Raw genomic sequence first — 26,559 nt, forward strand, 5'->3', positions numbered from 1 at the left:
AGTTAACCTGTGGAAAGTGGATCTACTGGTTTGATATGAATGAGTTTGAAAACCTGTGGGGCTGAGATGGCGCTTTACTGATATCTGCCTTACAGATATGGCTTTATTTCTGTACTAACTTATTTCTGGCTTGCAGTCGCATGACAGCAGCCGCAATGTTGATGGATTCACAGTGACCCACTGCCCATGGCCCCTACAGACATGACATGCATCCGTCATTCTTTTATATCCCCGCCTCTGACATGCACACAGCTTCTTACAATACAGGAAGACAAAAGGCATCTATTGTAATTATTGAGAATTAAGTAATGTGTTTTTTGTGTTGCTGTTCAACAGACCAGAATCGGTGGAGGCCAGCCCTGTGGTGGTGGAAAAGTCCAGCTACCCACACCAGATCTATAGCAGCAGTTCTCATCATTCCCACAGTTACATTGGCCTGCCTTATGCGGTGAGTGTCTTCCTGAGACTAGGGATGTAATGGTCAGAGATTTTGGTGCTACAGTTATCCTCAGGAAAATAATCGCAGTTTCACGATTACTACAATTATTTTGCGAGGGTTTATACGTGGGGGTGCGGTCCATGCTAAGTACACCTCACAATACAGAAGCACAGATGTGAAAGCAAAACTTTGTAAGAGTTCACTTATTTTTTCCAAAGCGACCCGCTACAACGCACTTTAGGGGCATGGGAGGATTAACCATCAGCAAGAAATAAGCAAAAGACAAAATAAATCTGGGTTTGGCTCTATGTTGGCCTTTTCATCTCCACAGGTGAAGCCAGCACACAACACCCCATGCTGGAGCACATCTCCAACAAAACAAACCCCAAAATAACACAAATAAACCACAAAGCAACCACATAGCAGAGTCAACAAAAACATTAACTCATGTAACACAAATCATTAAACATAAAGCAGCTCAAACCCTTGAATGCCTTTCCCCTTTTTAGTCCCCAAAGTTTTTACGTACGCAAATAGTCAATGCCATAGAACAGTAGCAGTGTTGCCGCAGGCCTTACTCACGGCACCGCACAAACACCAGGATCGGCCCGTGTTGGCTAGCTCCACAGAGGACAATAGTCTACTGGACAGTGGGAGAAGTTTAATTCAGAAAGGTATTAAATCCACAAAGTTAGCTTCGCAGCGTCTCAAACTCTGGCAGGCTTCCAACTTGGCGTATGACATCCCTCTCCTCCGTGCGTTCGTGCACATGCGTCATATCCTCCCCTTTTTTATGCTGACAGAGCACTTACATTTTATAAATTTTTTTTAAAGAATATAACAAACAACAAATCAACACTGTGACCAAGTTTTACAAAGGGATTGGAAAATAACTTATTTCATCTCTGCTGGAGGTCTTAACGTGATGCATGTTTCAAAGACATCAGTAATATAGGTAATGACCTATGGGGTCTTTACAACTTAACCCACGGTACTAATTCCTCTACAATTTCCCGCTGTTGTTGAAGCTCATTACCTTTTCCCTAACTCCTGAAACTTCGTTTACTTCATTTGAGGAGGACGTTTGTTTAAGCCAGATTGTTGTGAATGGGTTGGACAATGGTAGTCTGAAGCTGCGTAGGTGATGGTAGCAAACGCAAACTCTATGGAAATTAAGGTGAACCCACATCGAAAATATATTTAAGGTCAAGTTATAGAGACAGACTGTCAGCTTGTACCTTCTCTGTCACGGGTGGGATGTTGATTGTAGTGCTTCTGTAACATTGCTTTCGTTCCGAGTGGGAAGTGCATATCGGCGTGTTTTTGTTCCACTCTTAATCTACTGTACTTTATCAGACGGTTATTGACAGCCTTGACAATAAATTAATCATGACGTTTAAAATCGCGATTAATCCTAACACCATGGCATCGTTACAACCCTACCTGAGACCCAGGAAAGGTCAGGAAAGTACAAGTTTTGGCTTTTTTTATTTATAAAATTGCCTATATTGGAAACTTTATGACGCACCAGGTTCTTCAGATGCATTTTTTATTTTTATTTTTTTAATTATGGAATGTCCTTTGTGGTGGACAGTTGGGTTTTTTTTTTTTTTTGTATAAAGTTGTGAAACTCATCCACAAACATGGACAGAAAACCCATAGCTAGGTCTTTGGAGGGTAAACACACAGAGATTCTTCTTGCTCTTTTACAAATACCTTGAACCTTCCCTTTCTGGTAATCAGTTAGTGTGACACAACTAGTATTTTGGTGTGCTATAAACGGTGACAGTGCTATAAATGGTGACCTGCTGCATTCTAAATTCTCGTGTGATTGTAAGAGATAGTTACTTCTGCAGTCGTAATGACAAAAGTTATGAAAGTAATGAATATACAGGAAGAAATCTATGGTGGAGTTACAGTGGTGTGGTACTTTTGTTTGTTGGCCATTACTACTTTAACCACATATGTGGGCACAAAATAAGGAGCTGCACTGTTTTGTAAATTATTACACCATAAAATTGTAATTTATCAACACTGCATGTTTCCTCCAGGACCATAACTATGGGGCGCGGCCCCCACCTACACCACCAGCCTCCCCTCCTCCCTTAATGTTGAACCGACAAGGAGAGGGGGGGTTGTTTGTGCCGGGGGGCAGGACGAGGCATCCAGGGGCACTGACGCTCAGGGCACCTCAGAGGATGGCAGCTATTGGGCTGACATAACCCGCTGCATCTGTGGCTTTACCCATGATGATGGCTACATGATCTGCTGTGATAAATGCAGGTAAGACACCCTTTTGACTCTGGCCTTTGTTTTTGTATCTTAAGATGGTATGAGTCACTGTCATTTAACTACCTGTTTTTCAGTTTTTCTATTATTGAGTAATAAAAACTTTATTTAAACCCTTTCACTATGATTTTCTCAGTGCCTGGCAGCACATAGACTGCATGGGCATCGACAGGCAGAACATTCCTGAGACCTACCTGTGTGAACGCTGCCAACCACGACACCTTGATAGAGAAAGGGCCATCCTCCTGCAGACCAGGAAAAGAGAATGTTTGTCTGGTAAGTAAGACCACACAAAGTGATGTGTTGCTCAAATATGAGAAGTAAGCAAGTTAGCTCACCCCTCAGCTTTCCATGTTTGGCTGCAGGGGGGAAAAAAACAATGTGTTGACATTAATTTTTTTTTTTTTATCAATTTCTAGATTTGCTAAATTTACATAGCCTTTTGAGTGCCATGGGCATCTTGGCAAACCTTACTCTTGAGGCCTGCTTAGGGTTTCTCCCTGTACATGTTTTTTTTTTCTCTCTATATGTGAAGAATAAATTGATTATCACAAGCAAATGTCTTCTTTACAACACCACCTGGAGCCTGTAAAACAGGATGTTTCAGTATATCCTGGATCTCTTGGTGTACCTGGTTCAACAAATCCCTTTAATCTCAATAAGCAGTATCATCAATAAATTGTATCATGAGGATGTTTACCAAGCCACTTTCTCAACCCAGGATTTCTGACTCTTGGTGGATATTAATGTAAAATGGGCAGAGTTGTCACCAAGTGACCAATTAGAAATGCATACAATACATAGGCAGGTCTAAAGCTGCATATTTCTCACAAGAAGAACAAACCGCTATGAGAAACGTTAATGCTAAAGCAAGGAATGAAACTGTCCAGTGTGTGAATGTGAAATGTAATCTTCCTAATGTCACATAATTGTACCATGAGTGCATATGACTGTGCTCATTATTATGTATTCCATTACATTAATGTGCTTTTATATGTATTCTTAGTGTTCAAGACAATATGAACCTTTTGAGTCTTATTCCTTCAGTTAATCTCTGGCTCTGTTTTTACAGTCAGTGAGCAAGACGAGAAAAAAAAAATATTGTAACAGAAATCACATCAGTGAATTGGCTCACTGTCAAATTTTACGCGGTCAACAAGAATAAGGCTTCAGTTCTTTTAGACTCTGTTTTTAATTTTATATACTACGTTGCTATACAGGGGAATGCCAAAGGGTGTTGATGGTCTATTTGACTATTGTCTTATTTAGAGGTCGTCTCACTATCTGCGCAGAGCACCAAATGCCCTTTTTTCTTTTAGTCTGCACTTTGTGGTCAGTGAGTCTTCCAGTAGAACTGTTTGGTCTGTAAGCAGTGCTTTCAGAGCTGTCTCTCAAACATGACTAATTTAGAGTGATTTACTCTTCTAAGACAGAAACCACATTTGTGATGCTAAAAAACCCAATGTTGAACCAGAATTGTCTCACTAATTTCTCAGCCCTACTCAAGACCCTGTTGTCAGTGGGAACAAAACCTATATATTGTCCTGTTGGGCATGTGCAACCATCCCCAGTACTTACCAGTGGAATATACAGTAGGTCTCCTTCAAGTTTCTTGGTTATAAGAGTAGGTTGTTTTTATACAGCTAGTTTTGCCTATTACTGAAAGCTGTGATAAGCTTTGAGAGACAGTGTATATCAAGTTTTCAGTTCTGCTTCTTGGCTTCCTTGCTACAGTAAATAGCCAGTTTGTTAGAGAAGCAAAAAGGTTGTAGAATGTGTCAGGCCACAGCCTCCTCCCCTCCAGGCCAGCCAGGTTTTGTTCAGGCAAGACCTGGAATACACTGACACCTGCTGGACAAGTAACAAACCATTTTCTGATCTTTGTCACAGTTTTATCTTCATTTATTTTAGCTTCCAAGTTGTTTGTTTTGTTGTTTTTATAACTTTGTGCGTCAGGAAGGTTTACTGAACAAAGAAACTGTCATCATGTGTCTGATAACTGTGGTGTATTTGTTTGTTTGTCAGATGGGGACACCAGTGCAACAGAGAGTGGAGATGAGGTGCCACTAGAGCTCTATTCTACGTTTCAACACACACCTACCACAATCACCCTGACTACCGGACGCCTTGGCAATAAGCAGGCTGATAAAAAACGTAAAAAAAGTGGTGAAAAAGAGCCTCTGCATCCTCTGCTCGAGCAAAGAAGGTCAGCTTTGACTCATAATGTCAAATGAAAGCTGCATACACTTTAGTTTCAATTCACATTAAAGGTTTGATTTCTTCATTTCTGTGGCAGGCCTTCAGAGAGGGGTCCAGAAAATCCTCCAGAGTAAAGGTAAACTCACAGGAACAATGGACCTCCTTAGTTCATATAGTGCTACAGTTGTGTTCAAAATATTAGCAGTCCAACATGACTAACGAGATCAATCACTGTTTTTGGTATAAATCATATTATTACATGGCAAATAATTTACCAGTAGGTGTAGTAGAGTCAGAGAAACCAACAGACCCAACATTCATGATATGCATGCTCCTGAGTCTGTGTAATTGAATAATTACGTGAAAGGGGCATGTTCAAACTAATAGCAGTGTGGAGTTCAGTCAGTTAGGTCATTCATTATGTGAAGAAACAGGTGTCATTCAGGTGGCCCTTATTTAAGGATGAAGCCAGCACATGTTGTACATGCAATTCTCTCTGAAAACCTGAGAAAGATGGGCCGTGCCAGATGTTGTTCTGAAGAAACAGTGCGCTTAATTAAAACATTGATTGGAGAGGGGAAAACGTATAAAGAAGTGCAGAAAATGATAGGCTGCTCAGCTAAAATGATCTCCAATGCTTTAAAATGGAAAGCCAAACCAGAGAGAGGTGGAAGAAAACAGAAGACTACCATTCGAATGGATCGAACAATAGCCAGAATGGCAAAGACTCAGCCAATGATCAGCTCCAGGGAGATCAGAGATGGTCTGAAGTTACCTGTGAGTACTGTGACAATTAGAAGACGCTTGTGTGAGGCTGATCTATCGGCAAGAAGCCCCCGCAAAATCCCACTGTTAAGAAAAAGACATGTGCTGAAGAGGATACAGTTTGCCAAAGAACATATCGACTGGCCTAAAGAGAAATGGAGAAACATTTTGTGGACTGATGAAAGTAAGATTGTTCTTTTTGGGTCCAAGGGCCACAGACAGTTTGTCAGACGACCCCCAAACACTGAATTCAAGCCACAGTACACTCTGAAGACCGTGAAGGCATGGTGGTGCAAGCAGTCATAATATGGGCTGTTTCTCTTACTATGGTGTTGGGCCTATTTATCGCATACCAGGGATCATGGATCAATTTGCTTATATCAGAATACTTGAAGAGGTCATTCTACCTTATGCTGAAGAGGAAATGCCCTTGAAATGAGTGTTTCAACAAGACACAACCCCAAACACACCAGTAAGCGAGGCAGCATCTTGGTTCCAGACCAACAAAATTAAGGTTATGGAGTTGCCAGACCAATCCCCGGACCTTAATCCAATAGAAAACTTGTGGGGTGACATCAAAAATGCTGTTTCAGAGGCAAAACCAAGAAATGCCGAGGAATTGTGGAAGGTTGTCAAATCATCCTGGGCTGGAATACCTGTTTACAGGTGCCAAAAGTTGGTCGACTCCATGCAGCACAGATATGAAGCAGTTCTCAAAAACAGAGGTTATACAACTAAATATTAGTTTAGTGATTCACAGGAATGCTAAATCTTAGTGTTTTTTTCAGTTTATTGAGTAAATATTTGAGTTTGTAATGAAAAATGCACACACTGCTATTTTTTTGAACAGCCCAATATAATTTTTTCCTTCATTTTCGGTAAAGTAATTAAAATATTGATACATTTTTCTTCATGTTTTGATGTAAAATATAATGTGCAGTGTTCCCAATGAATGGAAATAAAAAATATTATAGGATTTTGAGCTTTACTCATGTTTTGAAGAACACTGCTATTATTTGAACACAACTGTATATTCATCTACAGTCACAACTTCGTCTTTACTGTATGTAAGTATGTATATTTTCCTCAGGGTGCAGCTCCAGAGCAGGATCCAACAGAGCCCCATCTCTGTGGGAGAACAAGATCAAGACGTGATGGAGCGGTATGAGGAGGCCAACAGCAATCAGTACAGTGAGGACGTCCAGGTCCTGTTACGTGTGAAAGAGCAAGGTGACGGCAAGAGCCTGGCATACAACACGAATCCAGCCTCTTTCAAACCACCTGTGGAGGTACAGTGTTCAGCATATAGGCTGTTTTTTTGTTGTTGTTTTTTTTAAGTTCTAACAATCCATGTACAGCCACATTAAATATTATACTAGTAACGATTTACTATACCTAACCATGCAGTCTATAACAAAAGCATTCCTCTCACCTGGCCTTCTTTTGTTTCCAGAGTCAAGTTCAGAAGAACAAGAAGATCCTCAAGGCGGTGCGAGACTTGGCCCCAGACTCTCTTATCATTGAGTACAGGGGCAAGTTCATGCTTCGACAGCAATTTGAAGCCAACGGATACTTCTTCAAGAGGTCAGTTACGATTCAAAAGGATTTATCCTTGGATTTGTTTCTTGATGTGTAAGGGATATAGATATGCTGATAGTAGTACTGATGCACTAAGTAGTTAATTCTGTTGCTGTGTTTTTGTTAATCAATACCACTCTTTCATTGCCTTCCTTGTCTCTCATATTGTAGGCCATACCCATTTGTGTTATTTTACTCTAAATTTGATGGACTGGAGATGTGTGTGGATGCTCGTAGCTTCGGCAACGAGGCACGCTTCATTCGTCGTTCTTGCACCCCTAATGCTGAGGTAACAACACATCCCATTGCACAATAATTAATAATGGATAGTGTGCATTGACCAATTAATTTGACTAATGTTTTCTAACTTTACTCAGGTGCGACATGTCATTGAAGATGGCATGCTACACTTATACATCTACTCACTGCGGCCCATCACCAAGGGCACAGAGATCACCATTGGTTTTGATTTTGACTATGGCAGCTGGTGAGTTAAAAAAAAAAAAAGTAAAGAAATCCGTAATAGCACTGCAACATCATGCTTCACCTTCAAAGCTCAAACTTGACTTCCCCCTTCCTCCCTGTCTTCACCTTAGTAAATACAAGGTGGACTGTGCCTGTGTGAAGGGGAACCAGGAGTGCCTGTGCTGAAGCACAACCAAGAACCCACAGAAAACTTGGGCTCAGGAGGTAGGCGCCGTGGGAGTCGCAAAGACAAGGAAACAATTCGGGAGGACCAGGGCAGAACCAGAACATGGGTTTAGATGGCGAAGCAAAGGGCAAGAGCGTAGCCGATGGCAAGCAACGGGAAACTGTCTCCCCCTTCGCCTCTCCATCTCAAACAACCAGGCAGAACACTTTTGTAAACGGCACACTTTCACCTAGTGTCACTCCTTTTTATCATGACATTACTCATTATTATATTTGAAGTTTTCTAAGTATTTAGTCATGCATGACTTTTAATTTTAGTGAAATGTCATTTCTGTGCATGTGTTTCCATTGTAGTCACATCATCTTTAGGGCCCCTTCTTTCCTCATCATCCCTTTTATATAATCACCTTTTACTCCCAACTTACAGTTTTTACCATTTAGTTAAGGTTTTACAGTCACATTCATGAGACAGTTTGGTGCCATATGGCTGTCAGAGAGGTGTTTGTCTCAAGGAACATGTTCAACATCTACAGAGAAACCACTGTCCCTGTGATGTTAAACTAGAACAGATTTCTAAATATTTTCTGTTGTCTACTCTCAACATCCATTTTTGTCATGACCAAGACCTACTTTTTTGTACAATATTAATTGGGTTCATTCATGTCTCTGTTTGAAATCAGAGAATATTTGTGTTTTAAGATGTATAACACAAGCGTAGAAAGCCAGAGAAGCTCAACCTGTTTTGTTACAGATGCAAAAAGAGGAACACCAAGATGCTCCAACTGAAGAGATACAAAGCATAAACAGCATTGCTATTACAACAGAGTGCTCATTCCCAAGGCAGAGTACAATATATCTGTTGTTAAAGGTTCAGAGTGTAAGAAGTTGTAAAAAACAGTTTGGTATGCAACAGAATGGAAATGATCACAGTGAGATGCACATGCAGGCTCGTTAACCATCATTTTAAGGAACAGGGCACTTGGTGTGACCAAAGGACAAGTTCTGAGCAGATGTGTTGCACACGACTGACTTAAAAAAAGAAGCACAGCTATTTCCCCCTTCGCCTCCTTCAGATGACTCCCCCTTGCCCTCCCTCTCTCCTTTAACTCCCCTGTCCCCCACTCTTGCCTGTCTCCCTCTAGGTCTGTAGCCAGACTGAATGATCAGCCATGATAAAGCGCCATACCCCCCTCTCCCTCCTCTTACAGGATCCTGAGTTATATGAGGATCTAGAAGACAAAACCTCCGTTAGCAATGAAGTAGAGAGGAGTCAGAGAGCAGATTGCAGAGAGGAGGAGGAAGATGGTAAGTGTACCAAGCTAGGAGTTGCAGCTTTTTTGCCATGCAGCCACCCAGCAGAAAGAGCAAAATTAAAAAAAAAAAAAAAAAATCAGCTGTCCCTGGTTTTTCCGGGTGTGGACTCATGGCTTGGATAGGAGTAGCTGTCCTGTGTCTCTCTGGTAAAACTACCCTCCTCTTCATCACTTACCCTCTGCTAGTGCTCCCACCACTGTCAGTTTCCTTGACAGTTTGAAAACAATTTTTTTTTCGCTTTGTGAGCTTTGCCCTCTTTCCTCTTCCTTTTTCCTTATTTTTGTGCTTGCAAATAATTATGCAGCGGCCTCTTTTCTTCATTTATTTGCCTTTTTTTCCTCCACTATATAAAAAAACACACAAGATGTCACTACCACAAGCCTGTTCATGACACCCCCTCCTGTCATTGGAACAAACCTGCATATTGTGCCATTGTACATCTGGAACTATCCCCACTGTGTGTAATAGTTTGAGCACGGCTCTCCTCTCACCTTCACTGCAGTCATGAGTTTTAAATGGCCTATTACTGGTTCAACCATTCTCCTCCCCTGCCAAAGCAGCCGTATGTCCCTGAGAGATGGGATCAAACACACACAGGCTGGCACACACACGCACACACTCTCTCTCTCTGGAAATTACCCTGCAGTCAGCTTCATTTCACACGATGGACCCAAGGTGTAAAGTGCTGACTCATCGCTGGCCAACATACAGTTCTGCTAATCGGCCAGAAAGGGATACATAGTTGGAGGGAGGGGGAGAGAAATGGATGGAGGAGGGACTGCAGAGGGTAGAGCTTTGTTGTCCAGGGCTATATTGACTTTTGGAGATCCAGTAGACTGTTGTCTGTGGAATGTGGCTCAGGTTAGAGCTCTGGTGCTGGAAGCAAGAAGCGTGCATCCAGACCAACATCACAAGTGTCAGCCTTTAAAGTACCAGGCTCTTAAAGTGCATTTATAAAAAGTCTTAAAAAAAGCAGGGATTCTCAGCAAAGTCCACTCAGATTAGAGGATCAGTATGCACCAATATTATTAGTCAGTTCACACCAATGGCAGGTGACCACTATATCTGTTGGGTTTGTAAATTTACATGATTTGAATTTGCAAGGATGTGATGAAGACCTGAAAGATTAAGAAGACATTAAAATAGTTCAGTTATTTTTCTTTGGGACACAATGGGGAATAAATAACAAAATACAATAAACAGACAGAAAGTAACATTGGTTTTGGCCAAGAATTGGCATTGTATGCCTTCTTAAAAAAGTCTTAAATTTAGCTTTTTGATACCCGTCTCTACATTGTATTTTGCCTGTTTAAAAAATTGTTATACTTGTAGTAATGTGTCAGTAAATGTGTTTTTAGTGTATATTTTGGTTCATTAGGACTGGATGGCTGGCATTCTAGGGAAGGATTCATGAAAGAGTAACATCAGCTGTTTCAGAAAATAACTTTAAGAGTAGAGATTAGAGAGAGTAGGTTGCTTAAATATTGGCAGTGAATCAGTTTTTCTTTTTTTCACTTTCTCATTGTGCATTCCAGAAGTTGCCCAGTGTCTTGTACATTCTGTGTGATAGTACATTACATTAATTAACAAAATGCACCATACTCAACACTGAAAGCCGAAGTAATTGACACAGGCCTATTTTCCGTTACTTTGTGACTCAGAAAGTCTGTTTGTCGTTTGTGGGGACATGTTTCTCCTGAACTGGGATGCTTCTCTATTGAACATTCAGGCCAACCCAGCACTGCCGTCTCCCTTTACCTGTCAGTGCAGCTTTTGACTAGAAATTATTTGAACAAGAGGTAAACTTGATCCATAAAGAGCCAACCCAGCTTCACTCATTTCCCACCTCCCCAACCTTGACGTGGTTCTACAAGCATACTAATTGTCCCATTTATACAAACTATCTTCAACCCAGTTATGTTTCTGTTCAAATATGCGTCCTGATCAAAGGTGGAGCTTCTTGTTTTGTTTTTTGGTGGAGGTAGAGCAGGGGATACACTATCAAATGCTTTGGTGCTACCTTCTAATCTGTTGCAGTATATGCCCCAATCACCTGAAGACATCTGCATATATTTCCTGTTTGAGCTTCTCTCCTTTTTATTTCTGTTATCGTGAAAATGAAAGGTCACTTCACCACTTGTCTCTGCACTCGGCTAGATGGGCTTTCGCTACATAGAATAAATTAACATGTTGCATCCTTACCCCGGAGGGACTGTGGGAGAATGATACTCCATGGACTTACATTTCTGCTCCATCTTCCCTTTCCTCATCACCTCCTCCTCCCATCCCCATGTCTTGCTTTTCTGTAGACAACGAGAAGAGAGAAAGATGGAAGCCATTCTGCAAGCCTTTGCCCGAATGGAGAAGAGAGAGAAACGCAGGGAGCAGGCTCTGGAGAGAATCGGTAGCATCAAATCTGAAATCGGCGGTAGGGGTGACATCAAAGAGAGCCCCCAGCCACGCCAGAAACTGCAGATTCTCCTGCTGTTGTACAGGTGAGAGCTCAGATAAGAAAAATCTGGATTAGTGTTAAAAAACTGTGATACTGTATGTGCAACCAAGTGTAGAAGACCTTTTCAAACTAACTTTATTACAAAGCTTAATGAGTTTATATGACCACAGCTTTATAGTCTTGTTTTTATCAGTATTTTATTATCAGGGATTCAAGTAAAATTTGCAAAACACGGGGTATTATCATGATATAGTCTAATATTATTACTGTCTCTTGTAGCCACTTCTGGAGGTGAAAGAGGAACCGGGACTAAAGCCAGCCAAGGTCAAAGGTTCGAGGAACAGGAAGAGCTTCTCAAGGAACCGCACGCACATCGGCCAACAACGCAGGCGAGCTCGCACCATCAGTACATGCTCTGACTTGCCCCCAAGCTCTCCAGCTGAGTCTGTGGAGCCGCTGACTAATGAAGCCCCTGAAGGAGAGACGCCCACTGCACCAGAACCAGAGGCAATCCCCAACCAAGCACCAGACACAAGCCCTCCACATGGCAGCTCACCTGCTCCTGACAGAAACCGCACAGGAAGCAAGAACTTCAAAACTAAAAAGGTACAGCTTTTTAAATTTCAGAATAGAAAACATTGTGAGCTTTAAATGATGATGGAAATAAATTGTATTGTGCATTATTAAGTAATTTAAGCTGTGTGATATCTGTATGATATCTGTATGTAATCCATTTAAAACTCTCTTACAGCACTTTGTGAGTGAGTGGGTGGGAGAGAAACAGCAAGACCGTGGTGCAGTGCGAACTCCAGAACCAGCTCCAGAGAGGCCACTTAGGAATAAGCAGTGACCCTGAAGTACTTGCCACGCAACTAAATGCCTTAACCAGGCATGGCCTGCTCACCACAGGTCTACAGCACACCCAAGCACTATGTTCGGTTTCCTCTCCATTCCTGGCAAATCGAAGCCCAACAACTCCTGGTGTTCCCACTGGGAGACGACGTTCTAGAGGAGTTGCAAGAAACACGACAACCACTGGCTCTTGCAAAAAGGTACAGTTTTTTTTCTAGTATGACTCATACATATTGATGAAAAACAATTTCCAATTCGCACAAGACGCTGCCTGTGATGTACTTTGTATGTTCCTGTTAACAAAACAAACCGAGAGGTGTCCTTTAATGAGGAACTAAAGATCCACTTGTTCCTACAGCGATGGTTGAAGCAGGCTCTCGAGGAAGAGGGCTCCACCAGTCCTGCCAGACGACCCAGCCTTCTCATGCCTAGTGACGGTCCTCTCAGCCCCTCCATCAATGGAGACTCAGACAGCCCTCTACCTTACAACGGCACTTGCTCATTACCAGGTAGGAACGACAGAGCCAGCGTTCAGTCTGGTGCCACATCCTGTCACTTATTGACATAAAACATGCTTGAAACATATTAAATTAAAAAAAACATTTTTTTTTGATGGATACCTGACTGATCTCCTCTTACAGAGTTGCCCACACCTTTTAAAAAGCGGCGATTAAGTCCATTAGATGCCTGTATGTCTGAGAGCTCCACACCCTACGGCTCCCCTTGTGCCACGCTACCCGGGCAGACCAATCAGAAATGCCGGCAACCCCTGTTTTGTTGGCCACCCCTCCACGTCTAGAACAGAGGAGCCAAGTACAGAGCCCCTGCCTAGTACCCCTACACAGACATTTACTGCCCCTCAAGAGGTAAGTTAGCTCAATGGAAAGCGTGTCAAGCTTTATTTACATGGAAGAAAGAAAAAGAACTGGAATGATTAGTATGTCCTTGATTATATAGAGTGAGTCTTCAATGGAAAGCTCCCCAGAGGTCAGCCGGAAACCTAGCGTGCAAGAGGTGAGTGACTTTTTTTTCCTTTAACATTTAAGACCATTTCTGTTTCAAAACAAGGCTGTGTGATGGGATATGCACTTTGCATGACAATGGAAAAATTTATATTATGTCATAGGGTTTGAATGTCTAGTTAATAATAGTTACATTTTGTGGTGTAAATCATACTCTGAATTGCAATAGTTGTCATTATTTGGATGCTGCTTTGTATTCAACCCCACAGCAGACAGTATTTAGTTTATTTTGTCAAAGTTCTTGAGCATATGATATAAAATATAAGAAATCCTTGTTAAATATGGTAATTTACACCACCCCTATATGGAAACTGATTAGATTAGTTTTTTAACTCAATAAAATGAATAAAATAAAATACTACCTTTTATTTCCAGATGCTGATAAATAATTTATATTCTGATCTGAGTTATTTTGGTCATATCACATGCTGAAATCTCTGTGTTCCCAGGCCGACCGTCCTCCTTCGTTGGTCTCTTCTCCCTGCATCAGGGCTCCTAGTTCAGACGGACTTCAGGCAGAGGCCAAGGTGTCAGTTCCTGAGAGCCCACAACCTCTAACTACTGAGTCTGTGGACTGTGTAGAGGACAGGGCTGATGGTGGGGTTGCAGAAGGTGGCAGTGAAGGTTCCTCATCTGCAGAAACGTGTGCTTCCTCTTACCCTGGTTGGATAAAAAGCCCAGAGAGAGGCCCTACTGGACCAGCTGGCCTGAACTTCTCCCCAGTTAACTCAAACTTAAGGGACCTCACCCCCTCTCACACCCTGGAGCCTCTGGTGGCTCCCTTCAGGCCTGAGGCTGCAACGGGGCCCGCAGCAGGAACAGGGTCACTGGTTGGCTCTCAAGCTGCCTTCAGTGAAGGCCAGGGGCAGCTTTTTTACCCCTGCTCTGAGGAGGGAAGTACATTAGGCTTCTCTCGCTCTCTGAATGGAGATGGTACCAGTGAGGGAGGAGGATCGGCACAGAATCCCCCACAAAAGAAAAAGGTAAGCCTCCTAGTGCATGCATCTTCATGCATATGATTTTGTTTCTTCTCTGATTCAGAAAAATAATAATATAAAAATATCAACCGCTTTTGTCATGCAAATGTATTCAGAGCACCATTTTCAGGCTACACATTTCTCTTACCAATGTGAAAGAAATGCAGCTGCAACAATGCCAATGCTGCCCTCTGCTGGTTCAATGTGAGACATGTTCTTTGTTCATAAGTCACATCCGGATTTTTGCCCCCTTCCAGGTTTCCCTGCTGGAATACAGGAAACGCCAGCGTGAAGCTCGTCGCAGCGGCTCCAAGACTGAGTGCAGTTCTCCAGTTTCCACCGTGCCGCCCTTGACCATGGACGCCTTTCCTGTCCCTGTGGAGACGACCAGTGAACCCCCAGTACCCCCTGCTCCCTCACCGCTCTGCAGCACCAATACTGTTACTGTAAAGAGCCCCAGTTGAATGAGGAGATGGAGACCCAGGCAGAGAAAGGAGAAAAGGAGGGAGGAGAGGGACAGTGGTATGTGCTTTCATATATCCATGTACAAATTTTCCACACAATCTGATGATTGCTGGTATTAACTTTTTTCTTTCTTTTGGTTTTAAGGACGTCGTCCACGTCTGTAGAACAGGCTCGTGAGCGCAGCTACCACAGAGCGTTGCTGCTCAGCAAAGATAAAGACACAGGTGAGAAAATATAACCTTTTGTGGTTTTGTAGGATATATAACATGTCACTTCTATTTATTTTATGCCGCGTTTCCACTACGTGGAACCGGCTTGACTCAACTCAACTCGGGTACCAGATACTATTCCAGGGTACTACCAACTTTACAATGCAGTGCGTAACTTCCATGGCATCTGCTCTGAGAGTTGTTGATAAACTCGCTCGTTGCGTGTTGCTTCTTCAAGCTCACGCTGAATTTTTTTGTCGGCCACTAAGGAAGGAAATGTCTGAATCTCCTCGACCGACCACAGTGTAGTTTTGCGGGCTGCCATCATTTGGATTAACCTACCGGTATATTTACTGTAAAGTTCCACATCTGTTTTTTTTTTTAAATGGCAGGTTGCATATTGATAATTCAATGACGCAGAGGCAACTCTTCGACCAATCAGTGGTCTGCAGTGTTTACACGTCACATTATAGTATCTCTGACCCCATCTTGGAATCTTGGTGGAGAAGATACCAAAAAACTAGTACCAGGTACCAGATTCCAGGTTCTTTTACGGAATAGAAACGCAAAAAGGTCGAGTCGAGCTGGTAGCATGTAGTGGAAATGCGGCATTAGGTGTATTATCCTTAGAATTTACTCCAGTACTTGTTTGTGTATAAAAATGGCAAAGATAAAAATAAAACATTATGTTAATGAAAGTTTTTATATTTTTACATTGTAAAGCATTAACTGTGAATTAAAACTTGATCCACAGACATCTGCCTAAAAAAGGATAAAAGCATAATCCGTGCATACTTGTTTTAGTCTGAACAAACTCACATGCTATGGGAACCCTGTTGTTTATACTCCATCTACTGCTCTTATAGATGGAGAAACAGAGGGTGGTGATACGCCTGCACTGAGAGACTGTCCATCTCCAAGCCTTCAGAAGACCCCCACTCATGCAGTAAGTCAATGCCAAGTACATCAAAGAGGCAGCTCAGCTCATGTTTTTATTACTGACTGTGACATTTGTTGTTGTTTGTGTGCAGCCCTGCTCTCCCAGTCCTCCCGTCCGGACGGCAAAGGAGGATGAGGGTGACGGTCAGCCTCGGACACCAAATCCGACAAGTCAACCGCAGACCAAGCCTACAAGCACTAAACCGGCTCCTTTGACCCCAACAAAGATTCATGCAACCCCACTGCCCTCCTCGCCGGTCCACTACCCGGGTCCCTCCCTTCTTCACTCTCCAAAGCCTCAGCCTCAGGGCTCACCATTCCGCAGCCAGAGGGCGCTGTTCTCAGCCCAGCCTCAAAACCAGCCACAGCCTCAAGCTCAGACTGGTCCAACCCCTTTCCCCCAGTACAACACACAGAATGCTCCACCGCCTCCACCCCCTCCTCCGCCAGCACCTCCAGTTTCGACTGCCTACTTCCCCAGCCAAAGCCCCTCCCCCGCAGGCCCATTCCCTTCATTTAAACCTGCCGTCACACCACCCTACCCCCCTGGTTCTCAGCCCCTGATGCAGACTCTTCCTCACAGCGTGCACTATCAGAGCTCGGCTGCTCCTCCACCGCCACCTCCTCCACCCCCCCACCCGATGTCTGGGCCCACCTTGCTGCATGTCAACCTACAGCCTCCTCCCATACAGCAGCACCAGCTCATGCTGACGACTGCTCCGCCTCCTCCTCCACCCCCACAGGGCCAGAACCCCCAGCAGCAGCAGCAACAGCAGCCACCTCCCAGTGGGAGCACCCTACTGTCTCTTACTCCTCCACCTCCGCCGCCTCCACCTCCCCCAGCCCCTTCAACTAACGCCCAAATGCAGCCGCACCACTTTCAGAACTTGGGGGGTTTCCAGCCAACACTGATGCACCCCAGTGCCGCCACCAACCCTTCAGTACCCCCATCCACGTACCCCCCATCTCTTCAGCAGACCGGACTGCCTCCGCCTCCCCCTCCTCCTCCCCAACAGACTCAGCAAGGCCAGGCCCAGGCCTCTGTTTCCCAGATGCCTGCCGGGACTCGTGGAGCCCCCGCATCCTCGACCCCCTTCCACAGTTCGGGGTACTTGAGCACAGGTTGGCACTGACCGCCCTCACTGCTGCCGCCCCTGCCTGCCGCCCCTGCGAACTCAGTCTGAGAGGGGTGTGTACCATAAGCTGTAGATACATTTTCTATGTACCTGAACACATGGCCAGTGGAAAAACAGCTGATTGTGGGAGAAAAGGGTACTTTTTAAAATAAAACACAAGGACAGAAAATTTTAGAAAAAAAACGGACAGTGAAATAATCTTCAAGACAAACTGAGTAAAAGTGAAGATGGATGATCCCCCCGGTGCTCATTGCCCTCTCTGGCCTCGTTTTGTTTTTATATATCCTTCCTGTGATGGAGACAAAAGTTCTTCTGTTCTGTGTCTTGTTTGGACTCCCGTTGTAAGGCCCGCACTTTGTTTATCAATGGACATTCCAGCCTATATCCCCCTCCTCTTCCTCCTTTGTCTTTTATTCCTTTGATTCCCTCTTCTCTCGTCTATTGTCAGCACTCTACGCCATTTATTTGTTTAATCTAGTTGCTCATTATAGCAAAGAGAAAGCTTTTTGTATAGAGAAAAAAACACAATTATTTTTTTTATTCCTGTCTAACAACAAATATCTGTTCACCGCTGCAGATTCAGAAAAGACCCATGCTGGGAGGCTGCACTCGTATGTGTGTGTTTGTGTGTGCGTGCGCGTGTGTCTGAGTGTGTGCACATGTTGGGTGTGTCGGCCTAGTGTCACATTCAGAGGAGGAAAGTGTGAGTGAGTTTCCCTGTTACGAGTGCTCGTAGTCTTCGAAGGTAGGCAGGGTGGTGTCGCCCACAGGTAGGATGTTAGCGGTTTATTTTTGAATATCAATGGTTATTTGTAGAAAGTGTAATTTAATGTATAGGTGGTTACTCCAGCTTTCACCAGGAACAGGTTGTACATATTCGCTTCTTTTCTTTTCTATGCTTGTACAATTTGCTTCCCATCCCATTTTGAAATATGGTTGTAAATATGAACGCTCTTCTTGGCAAAGCTGAATGTTTCTGTGACTGTAGCATTATTTTTATTTTATTTTTTTCCCCTCTCTGGACTCTTCAACTTTGTCTTTTTTTATTATTTGTGTGAGTGTATGTTTGTGTGGAGGGGACAGACTCACAGACACTGCACTGGTTGGCTATTTTCATGGTTCATTATAATAAAATCACTGTAATGAGTTTTATACCACTTGTCTTGGCGTGTGTTTCTGACGTGTGCTGCCATCATTTATTGCCAAATACCTACTCAGCTTCCTGCCTTCAGGGGGATAGAGGGCAAACATCTCAGAGTGTTAGCGGTTTCCTGCTGCTAAAATACGTGGAAAGCATCTAAACACCTTATACTGGCAAAGCAGTTGTAAATATTCTTGTGTTTTTTTTGCAGGGTAGCTAATACCATTATTCTACAAAAAAATGTTGAAAGTTGGACCAGATATGGTTTGTTTCTGTGAAACTCATCTGATAAAGCATGTACCAGTACTGACCCACACAATATAATACAAATAATTTATTAGTAGTAGTAGTAGTAATAATAATAATTCTCCATCAATATGTTTTGAAATGTGAACCTGAATTTTAAAGTCAAAAATATGTTAAAATTCTTCAATGTAAGTTGAGATGTGTGATGTAAATAGTTTGAAAGAAGTCTTGCTTTGCTCTGAATTCAAAGCAAATTACTCCTTAGACTTAAGAACTAAACAGCTTTGTGCAACTGATCCATGTAGTCATCTCTCTGAAGTCTGACTTAGATCTAAGCCTTAGCCAGAATCTGTTTGTGAAAGCAGCCCCATCACTGATCTGGACAAATTAAGAGGCAGTCAGAGGGCTAGAACGGGCTGATGAAAGCTGAGCTGAATGAAATATCCTGAAATGGGTAACACTTAGTGAATAACCTCCTTTAAGTCACGAAATGGCCCCTCCCTCAGCCTGATGTGACATTTTCTGCTCCACCGGCGGTTAGACACAGTCTAAAGAGCAAAGTTGACTCTTAATTTAAACTCATTAGTGTTTTTGGTGTGTAATGAGCTTTATATCCTCCCAGGCCTGCTAAAACGGCTATGGCTCTTTGTCTTGTTTAAGTGAAATGACTAGTTGATGCCTGGTAACCTCCTCTGGCAAACAGTGTAATGTGTAATGATGAGGTGTTCATCCCAGGATTCATTTGAGCAGATGGCCCGGTGTTTCTGTCTTTGATCCAAGAGCCCTTGTGCATGTCAGAGATGATATTTCCATCCTGGCCAGTGTGGTGAATCCTCTAGGTCCTTCAGGATTATCATGCTGCTCCTGCTCCCCACTGTGTTTCCTAATGAGTTCGACCACCACTCACCATGTGATGCTGTTCTACCGTCCGTTAATTATTGATAAGAGGTTTGACTGTAACATTAGTCCCTAACTCAGCAGCATTCAATACATAACCTAGGCTTATGTGAAGGGTGTTATTACCTTTCAAATGGAGTCTCAAATATGTGTACTTACAGGTGTTCTCTTGTAAGGTTTCCATTATCATATAAAATTTAAAACTGACTAAAAGGATGGATGTCTAAAAGAGATGGTAATTTTAGTCTAAGATAAAATGTTCATAAGCACTTGTGTGATTCTAATCCAAAGCATCCTTCTTAATATAGAAAAAAATAAAATACACTCAACAAAAATATAAACGCACCACTTTTGTTTTTGCTCCCATTTTTCATGAGCTGAACTCAAAGATCTAAAACTTTTTCTATGTACACAAAAGGCCTGTTTCTCTCAAATATTGTTCATAAATTTGTCTAAATCTGTGTTAGTGAGCACTTCTCCTTTGTCCTTTGCTGAGATAATCCATCCACCTCACAGGTGTGGCATATCAAGATGCTGATTAGACAGCAGGATTATTGCACAGGTGTGACTTAGGCTGGCCACAATAAAAGGCCACTCTAAAATGTGCAGTTTTACTGTATTGGGTGGTCCAGGGGTGTCAGAAAACCAGTCAGTATTTTGTGTGACCACCATTTTCCTCGCACAGTCTTCTTCATGAATTCTCTGAAACAGCTTTGGAGATGGCTTATGGTAGAGAAATGAACATTCAATTCACAGGCAAAAGCTCTGGTGGAGATTCCTGAAGTCAGCATGCCGATTGCATATTCCCTCAAAACTTGTGACATCTGTGGTATTGTGCTGTGTGATAAAACTGCACATTTTAGAGTGGCCTTTTATTGTGGCCAGCCTAAGGCACACCTGTGCAAAAATCATGCTGTCTAATCAGCATCTCGATGTGCCACACCTGTGAGGTGGATGGATTATCTCAGCAAAGAAGAAGTGTTCACTAACACAAATTTAGACAGATTTGTGAACAATATTTGAGAGAAATAAACCTTGTGTGTACACAGAAAAAGTTTTAGATCTTTGAGTTCAGCTCATGACAAATGGGAGCAAAAACAAAAGTGGTGCATTTATATTTTTGTTGAGTGTACATTTGCAGATAAATGCCACCTAATAGGAACTGTAGAAGATAACTGTGTTCAGCTGTAGTATCAGGGTTAAGCATCTTTCAGTGGTTAACTTAATCTTCCGTATCAGTCAGAAACTATTAGAAATGTCGAGTGAAATTCTAATTAATTCAGAAAAATAAAGGAATTGCAGAAAGAAATGTTAAAATATCTATCCATTTTCTAAGCTGCTTATTCCTCATGAGGATTGTGGGGATGTTAAAATATAACAATTCAATATAGCTACAGCAATCGCATTATTTGCTGAAAGACATTTAGTTAATAGAATTTGTGCACACATAAACATTTCATCTTCACGTGATCTTTCTCCAAAGTCACGCGCATTAAAAGGCTGTTGTAATAACCTTTTTTTTTCATTAGATTACCCTCAGCCTTTTAAATAAAAACAAATGCACCAATTCTTAGTTTCACTTGGTGTTTGTCATCTTTTTATTCTCTCACAAGATGTGTTGTGGTGTGAAATTTACATGTCTCTCTGGTTCAACAGTAGGCCGTCTGAATCAACCCATGCAGACAAAGGAAAGGGCTCATCATGTTTATCGCTGTCTGGTCAGGTGTTAGGAGCTTAATGACAGGGTGAGGAAAACACAGGGAGTCCTTATTTTACCCTTTTTTCTGGCCTGGAGAGAAAAACACATAAAAAGGACTCCTTCAGGTCTTCATGGTAACAGCTAAAGTAACAGAGATAATATCAATGGAGGCACGTTCACAAGGAAAACGCCGCAGTGTGACACCAAAACTACCGTAGTTAGTTGGAAACATGTTTTTGGTTGTTCTGTCAGCAGATTTATTGTTGTTAGTCCCTACTGTGTGTTATGAGGTTTTAGTTTTAGGTGACAGTAAAGTAGGACGGAAACTAAAAAGATACAACAGTCACCAAAGAGTAAATCTTATCCAACCATAGTTCAGATCAGTACAGCTCATCTTATGCACTTTAGTGTTCCACAATACTGTGAGAATACAAAATACTGTATGGCACACACTAATAATGGACCAATAGCTTGACATATCAAAGTGTACAAGTCGAGACGAAGTACAGGAACATAATCAACACATCTATACAGAGATTATAGACTTAGTACAATTGATTTTTTCTCCTATTTAGTGCACTTTATTTTTAATCTGTTTTCATTGTTTTCACCAGTAAAACCTCTAATTACTACCTTTTGGTTCTATCACATCAAACATTTAATTACTGTATAACAAACTGCACTCTTCCCTCTGTTCTTCTACATTGCAGTGGTTTCTTCTCTGTTTTCACCCGTTCTGCAAAGGTCACTAAGTGTCAAATCAAACTGAAGGGACTCTGCTGTACTACGCTGTTGACTTGATAAGAAAGAAGATGTGACAGCTTTGACCTCCAGTCTGTTAAGTTCTTATTTGTGTCGGTCAAAGTCTGCTTAATTTGTCCTGATGTGATTCGATCTGAGCGTCCACCCCTCCGCTGTGTTTTTTTTTTTCCTCCAACAAGTGTCTCGGAGCTGAATTAACACATGAAGGATGTTTCCGAGAGTGAAACATGTCTTCTGAGCCTGTTGCCCTGCCAGCTGTCCCCACATCGTTCCAACAGTTCAGATAAGATGATACAATGATGTACCAACACAGGCCAGTCTGTCTCTTTTCTTTTCTTTTTTTTTCTTTTTTTTTTTAACAGTAACAATTCATCCTGCTAAAAAAAAAAGCAGTTTGAGAGGAATGAGAAGGCTATGTTACAAAGGGGGCTGTCAAAAAGGACAAAAGGCATCCTGGTCTCCTCCAAGGTTAAATCCTCCTCTTCTTCTTCATCTCTGATCGGTTCTTTCCCCACATATCAGCTCTGCATCAGAGCCACAAGCTGGACCAGGACAGGGAAGCTGGATCCTGAAGTAACATCAGTGAAGGCAGCAAGGCCTGCAGGGTAAAAAATAAAAATAAACCTCATAAATAAATATACATCAGACGTGTACTAGTTTACACTGAGTTTATGTGCTTATACATTTAACAAGTGAAGAACAATTTAACCCTTTCATGCATACTGGTCACTCCAGTGGACAGTTATTCTACAGCTGTTCTCTTGTATATTCATGGATTTTGTTGTTTTTGTTCCATATCAGCCAACACAGTGGGTGCTCATGCCTCATCCCATACACTGACATTTGTACTATTACTGTAACTTTGCTATTCTTGATGAAATTGATCTGCAGTAACATGTTTGAGCATAAAGTAATTGCTTATTATTTTTATTAGACTGTAATTAACACCAAAGTTTTTTGTTTTTTTTTTCATATTATCTCCATGAAGTGAGTAATGACTAGTATTAGAGTATGTTAAAATGTGACAAAACTTCAGATTAGCAGCATGAAAAATGTTTTTATTTCATAGTTTTCACACAGCATATTTCTTTGCTTCAAAAATTAAACACATGGTGTCCAGCTGAGTGGACTTTTTTTTTGCAACTCCATAAAAATAGGGTTCATAAAAAAATTTCAATTGCTTTGTTTTTAAATCCAATCCAATCCAACTTTATTTGTAAAGCACTTTAAAACAGCCACAGTGGACCAAAATGCTGTACAGAAGAATAAATAAAAACCAAAATAACAGAGTAAAATACAAGAATAGATTAAAAGACATAGAACAACTGTAAAGAATAAAATTAGAAAATAATAATAAAATAAAAATAAATAGATAGATAAAAATACAGAAGAATAGAAAAAAACCTAAATAAAAGAATAAAATACAAGAATAGATTAAAAACATTAAAAAAAGCTGTACAATTAATGCCAAATTTAAGAGGAATAAAAACACTCAGTAAAAAAATCTTGATTAAGGTTGTCATAATTCATGCATGAAAGGGTTAAAGGTGTCATATGTAGTACTGATATTCTAAACTCTCAACAGCAGAGGGTAGTCACGTATCAAAGCAGACTTAACGACTACCAAAACCTCCAGCCAATCAACGCTATGTATCCACAGACTGTATCACTCACTGAATAAAGTCTACAGATCACTGTTCACACACACCTATATATAGTATCGCAGAATTTTCTTCTTCAAACAAAAACTCCTGGCTGGTTCTTCTGAAAATCTGTCAAAATCAAACAGTGTTTTCTAATCTTCACATGCTGCATCAGCTGACATTTTACACTACAGCTCTGTTAGCTCAGCTGTGTTTTTAGACAGAAAACAGCCACAGTAAAACCACAAATAACCTCCTTTTTTGTACAGTTTGTGTTGTCAGTAGCAGAAGTAAAGATCTGTTTGTCCAAACAAGGTCAGAACTGTCATAGTTTAATCTGAACCTTGGATCAACAAAGAGTAAACTCAGTGAACATAACAACAAAACATAACAAGTGGCGCTAGGCACAACAAACCCCGCCCCTCACACATATTTCACCCATTATAAGTAAATGGGAAGATTTTAAAAATTCATGAAAAAATTTAAACTTTGACCTACTGTTCCCAAAATGTAATGAGATCCATTCTGGGTTACTTGCAGTCTATAAAGTCAGTTTGGTATGAATTCAACCAATACTTCTGCTGCTACAGACATGTGAAATTTCACCCATTATATAAGTAAATGGGGGATTTTTTTAAATTTAAGATTCATAAAAAATTAAAACTTTGACCTACTTTTCCCAAAATGTAATGATATTTTTTCTGGGTCACTGGCAACCTATAAACCAAATTTGGTATGAGGTCACCCAATAGGTTTGCTGTACAGACATCTGAAATTTTGCCCATTAAAAGAATATGGGGGGGGGGGGAGATATACAAAAAATCATAAAAAAATTGTAACTTTGACCTACTTTTCCCAAAATGTAATGAGATCTATTCTGGGTCACTGACAATCTATAAACCAAATTTGGTATGAAATCAACCAATAGTTTTGCTGCTAGAGTGTTAACAAACAAACAAACCAAACTAAAAACAATACCCCTTGCCTCCCCTTTGGTGGGTGTGGGGGGGTAACAACTAGATGGACGGAGTGACTCACTATTTCCTCTAGTGGTCACATAAATCTGACAGACTGTCCGTATGAATATATTCATTTACTCTTAATTCCAAACACTCTAATAATAATTCATTCCATTAAGGTTAATATTTGAAAGTAGAAATACTACATATAGCCCCTTTGAACAGTCAGAATATTGGTGAAAATTGCTCACACATTATTGTCACAAAAAATCAGGAGTGAGCATCGGTGTAACATTTTAAGAGAAGTACAGCTTATAACAAAAAGTTGAGGTGTAATAAAACAAAATCGGTAAAATTTGTAGGTTTTCACTGCTAGAGTGTTTTTAATAAAAACATTGTTTAAGTGGAGATGGAAGTCAACAGTTCCAAATATAGATGTGGTCCTCTATATTTCAGTGAATATTGATAAAGTCTGATCGTAAGAATATAGAAATACATTCTGGAAAGTGCTAAATCAATATAATTATACAAATTCATACATAATGTGGTAAATGTTAACTCTCAGTAATTGATGAAGCCTTTAAATACCCAAACATCCTGTTTGTGTCTGATGGTTTTAGAGCCTGTACATGTTCATTTCTGCTTTTCTTATCACCAGATGCTCAATATCAGTTGGTTTAATTCACATTTACCATATGTCATAGACTGTAATATCCTAAATTATACATGCTTATGTTTTAAACAGCACATTTTCAGATTTTCAGTGGTTTTATTTAGATATTGATTTGATTAGAAAACCTAATGAAGGGTTGTATGATGCTAAATGTGTTTTTATGAAACCACTGTTTATTAAATGTCTCACTTGTGTAAAGTATTCATACTCTTGTCCGCTGTGAACCATTAACACTGGGGGAAAATTAAGCTGTTTTACCTGCAGTTCTATTTCATTTTAGTTCATAGTTAATCATAGTTCATAGATTTGGTGTGCGTGTGTGTGTGTGTGTGTGTGTGTGTGTGTGTGTGTGTGTGGGGGGGGGGTTAATAATCCATTTTAATTTTTATTTCTTGTAGCACAATTCCTTGTCACTGATATCTTTAGTCTGTAATAATACTGATATTCACTAAATGCAACAATTCCCGAGTGTCTTGATTATTCCTAAATGTCTCCTCATCTTCCAATCAGTTTCCAGTTGATAACACTAATTGTGGAATTAAAGAACAGCCAATTATATTAAATGGAGCAATCACAGACATTCAAATAATGAGACACTTGTAGATAAAGAATTAGATTTAATCTGCTAAAAATACCATCACCGTGATTAGAATTACCAGGGTGATTATTTATTTCTAATATATTTATTTATTTATTTATTTAAAAATACATATATTTTAATTCCATGAAGTAGCAATATACCATGACAATTTTCTTTGGAGAGCAGGGGCTATGATTATTTTGATATAATACTACATTGTAATTTTACATATATGTTTTTGGGTTTGTTTTTTTTTTTTTTTTTTTAATATTAATGGTTTATTTTGATTACATTATCAAATAAAACACAAAATATTTGAATGTTTTGATGATTCATTAAATTTTATTCATTTACAACTTGATATTAAAAAAAAAAAAAAAAAATCATTTTAAGTCTTTTGAAGGTTTTCTTTAGTTTTATGAAATGTAACAACTATTTAAAAAAGCAAAAATAACCTAGTTAGTTCAACTCATCCTTAATCCAAAAAGAAATAATTATGATGATTATCAATATGAACTAATACAGTTTTGCTGTGTGTATGACATACGAGACAACATTCTATTCTATTCTATTCTATTCTATTCTATTCTATTCTATTCTATTCTATTCTATTTAACAGAAATATTGTTATAATGGTTTTGGCTGTATTAGACTGGTGAGTTTTTAATGACT

The 26,559-nt window shown here is 40.7% G+C and overlaps 2 protein-coding genes across 2 annotated transcripts in view; one reads left to right on the forward strand and one right to left on the reverse strand.

Annotated features, from left to right (window-relative positions):
- Nucleotides 1–18,439, forward strand: part of kmt2e (lysine (K)-specific methyltransferase 2E) — a 31,062-nt gene extending 12,623 nt beyond the window's left edge. The window contains 39 exon segments of the mRNA XM_030149297.1: nucleotides 337–448; nucleotides 2,491–2,587; nucleotides 2,590–2,722; nucleotides 2,865–3,004; nucleotides 4,754–4,906; nucleotides 4,909–4,934; nucleotides 5,025–5,063; nucleotides 6,783–6,810; nucleotides 6,813–6,842; nucleotides 6,845–6,981; nucleotides 7,146–7,276; nucleotides 7,442–7,559; nucleotides 7,648–7,757; nucleotides 7,867–7,910; nucleotides 7,913–8,005; nucleotides 8,008–8,081; nucleotides 8,084–8,119; nucleotides 9,130–9,191; nucleotides 9,193–9,255; nucleotides 9,343–9,370; nucleotides 10,011–10,027; nucleotides 11,545–11,678; nucleotides 11,681–11,730; nucleotides 11,967–12,293; nucleotides 12,439–12,525; nucleotides 12,527–12,571; nucleotides 12,573–12,627; nucleotides 12,630–12,739; nucleotides 12,898–13,048; nucleotides 13,181–13,270; nucleotides 13,273–13,332; nucleotides 13,335–13,405; nucleotides 13,497–13,553; nucleotides 14,011–14,544; nucleotides 14,796–14,978; nucleotides 14,981–15,060; nucleotides 15,148–15,227; nucleotides 16,079–16,158; nucleotides 16,244–18,439. Coding sequence (XP_030005157.1) covers nucleotides 337–448; nucleotides 2,491–2,587; nucleotides 2,590–2,722; nucleotides 2,865–3,004; nucleotides 4,754–4,906; nucleotides 4,909–4,934; nucleotides 5,025–5,063; nucleotides 6,783–6,810; nucleotides 6,813–6,842; nucleotides 6,845–6,981; nucleotides 7,146–7,276; nucleotides 7,442–7,559; nucleotides 7,648–7,757; nucleotides 7,867–7,910; nucleotides 7,913–8,005; nucleotides 8,008–8,081; nucleotides 8,084–8,119; nucleotides 9,130–9,191; nucleotides 9,193–9,255; nucleotides 9,343–9,370; nucleotides 10,011–10,027; nucleotides 11,545–11,678; nucleotides 11,681–11,730; nucleotides 11,967–12,293; nucleotides 12,439–12,525; nucleotides 12,527–12,571; nucleotides 12,573–12,627; nucleotides 12,630–12,739; nucleotides 12,898–13,048; nucleotides 13,181–13,270; nucleotides 13,273–13,332; nucleotides 13,335–13,405; nucleotides 13,497–13,553; nucleotides 14,011–14,544; nucleotides 14,796–14,978; nucleotides 14,981–15,060; nucleotides 15,148–15,227; nucleotides 16,079–16,158; nucleotides 16,244–17,284 — 4,906 coding nt within the window. The 3' untranslated portion in view covers nucleotides 17,285–18,439.
- A 2,706-nt stretch (nucleotides 18,440–21,145) lies between these two features.
- lhfpl3 (LHFPL tetraspan subfamily member 3) overlaps nucleotides 21,146–26,559 on the reverse strand; it is a 50,646-nt gene continuing 45,232 nt past the window's right edge. Inside the window, exon 4 of the mRNA XM_030149131.1 lies at nucleotides 21,146–22,630. The gene's annotated coding sequence lies outside the window, so the exon portion shown is untranslated. The remainder of the gene's footprint in view (nucleotides 22,631–26,559) is intronic.

Source organism: Sphaeramia orbicularis, chromosome 12, assembly GCF_902148855.1.
Source record: "Sphaeramia orbicularis chromosome 12, fSphaOr1.1, whole genome shotgun sequence".
Classification (NCBI taxonomy): Eukaryota; Metazoa; Chordata; class Actinopteri; order Kurtiformes; family Apogonidae; genus Sphaeramia; species Sphaeramia orbicularis.